The sequence below is a fragment of the Bison bison genome, unplaced genomic scaffold (assembly GCF_000754665.1).
Source record: "Bison bison bison isolate TAMUID 2011002044 unplaced genomic scaffold, Bison_UMD1.0 scf7180017864492, whole genome shotgun sequence".
Lineage (NCBI taxonomy): Eukaryota > Metazoa > Chordata > Mammalia > Artiodactyla > Bovidae > Bison > Bison bison.
Window position 1 is genome coordinate 3,683,444 of NW_011495051.1, and position 1,311 is coordinate 3,684,754.

Sequence of the window (1,311 nt, forward strand, 5' to 3'; positions counted from 1 at the left end):
TCCTCGGGCTGGATTCAGCGTTCCCTGTCGGCTCAGGCACTGCCAGCCACTAACAGCCACAGGAAGTACGTAACCAAACTTCCCTGGGTCCCACAAGCCATTGCGATAGCATTGGATGACGGAAGTCGTAGTCCGCGAGCAGCCAGTTTCCATCACAATTGCCTGGGATTGGAACTGCTATTCCCGCTATACATCGTGCACCCACTTCGCCGCGGCTGGCCCGCGGCATTCTGGGAGTTGTAGTTCTACCACCTTACAGTTCTTCTTCTGTCCCACGGAGTGTGCCCGCTCAGAGAACTACATTTCCCTGCACATTTCCATGCTCCAACGGAAACAGGCCGCGGCAGCCATTTTATTCCGCCCCAGAAGCACCTAAGATGGCGGTGGGGGAGACGGTGAAGGTTGCCGCCTGCCCCTCGGGGCGCTAGTCCGCCGTCCCCCGGTCCCGTCGTCCCCCGGCGGCCGGCCCATGGCCTGGCGGAGGCCCAGATCATGGACCTCCACACCGCCGTGTACAATGCCGCCCGCGACGGCAAGCTGCAGCTCCTTCAGAAGCTGCTCAGCGGCCGGAGCCGGGAGGAGCTGGAAGAGCTGACGGGCGAGGTGGCCAGCGGGGGTACGCCGCTGCTCATCGCCGCCCGTTACGGCCACCTGGACGTAGTTGAGTACCTGGTGGACCGGTGCGGCGCGAGTGTGGAGGCGGGCGGCTCGGTGCACTTCGATGGCGAGATCATCGAGGGCGCGCCGCCGCTGTGGGCCGCCTCGGCCGCCGGCCACTTGGACGTGGTGCGGAGCCTGCTGCGCCGCGGGGCCTCGGTGAACCGCACCACGCGTACCAACTCGACGCCCCTGCGCGCCGCCTGCTTCGACGGGCACCTGGAGGTGGTGCGCTATTTGGTGGGCGAGCACCAGGCGGACCTGGAGGTGGCCAACCGGCACGGGCACACGTGCCTCATGATCTCCTGTTACAAGGGCCACCGCGAGATCGCCCGCTACCTGCTGGAGCAGGGCGCCCAGGTGAACCGGCGCAGCGCCAAGGGCAACACAGCCCTGCACGACTGCGCCGAGTCCGGCAGCCTGGAGATTCTGCAGCTGCTGCTCGGCTGCAACGCCCGCATGGAGCGTGATGGCTACGGCATGACACCGTTGCTGGCGGCCAGCGTGACGGGCCACACCAACATCGTGGAGTACCTTATCCAGGAGCAGCCTGCTGGGGACGAGCAGGCGCAGCCCGGGCTGGCCAGGGTGCAGCCCCAGGGCGCCCGCTCGTCCCCCGAGGAACCCCCGAGCGGTGAATCGTACGAGAGCTGC

General features: G+C 66.7%; 1 protein-coding gene across 1 annotated transcript in view; it reads left to right on the forward strand.

The window, feature by feature from the left end:
- The first annotated feature begins 233 nt into the window (after positions 1–233).
- FEM1A (fem-1 homolog a (C. elegans)) overlaps positions 234–1,311 on the forward strand; it is a 3,929-nt gene continuing 2,851 nt past the window's right edge. The window contains exon 1 of the mRNA XM_010828164.1: positions 234–1,311. Coding sequence (XP_010826466.1) covers positions 493–1,311 — 819 coding nt within the window. The 5' untranslated portion in view covers positions 234–492.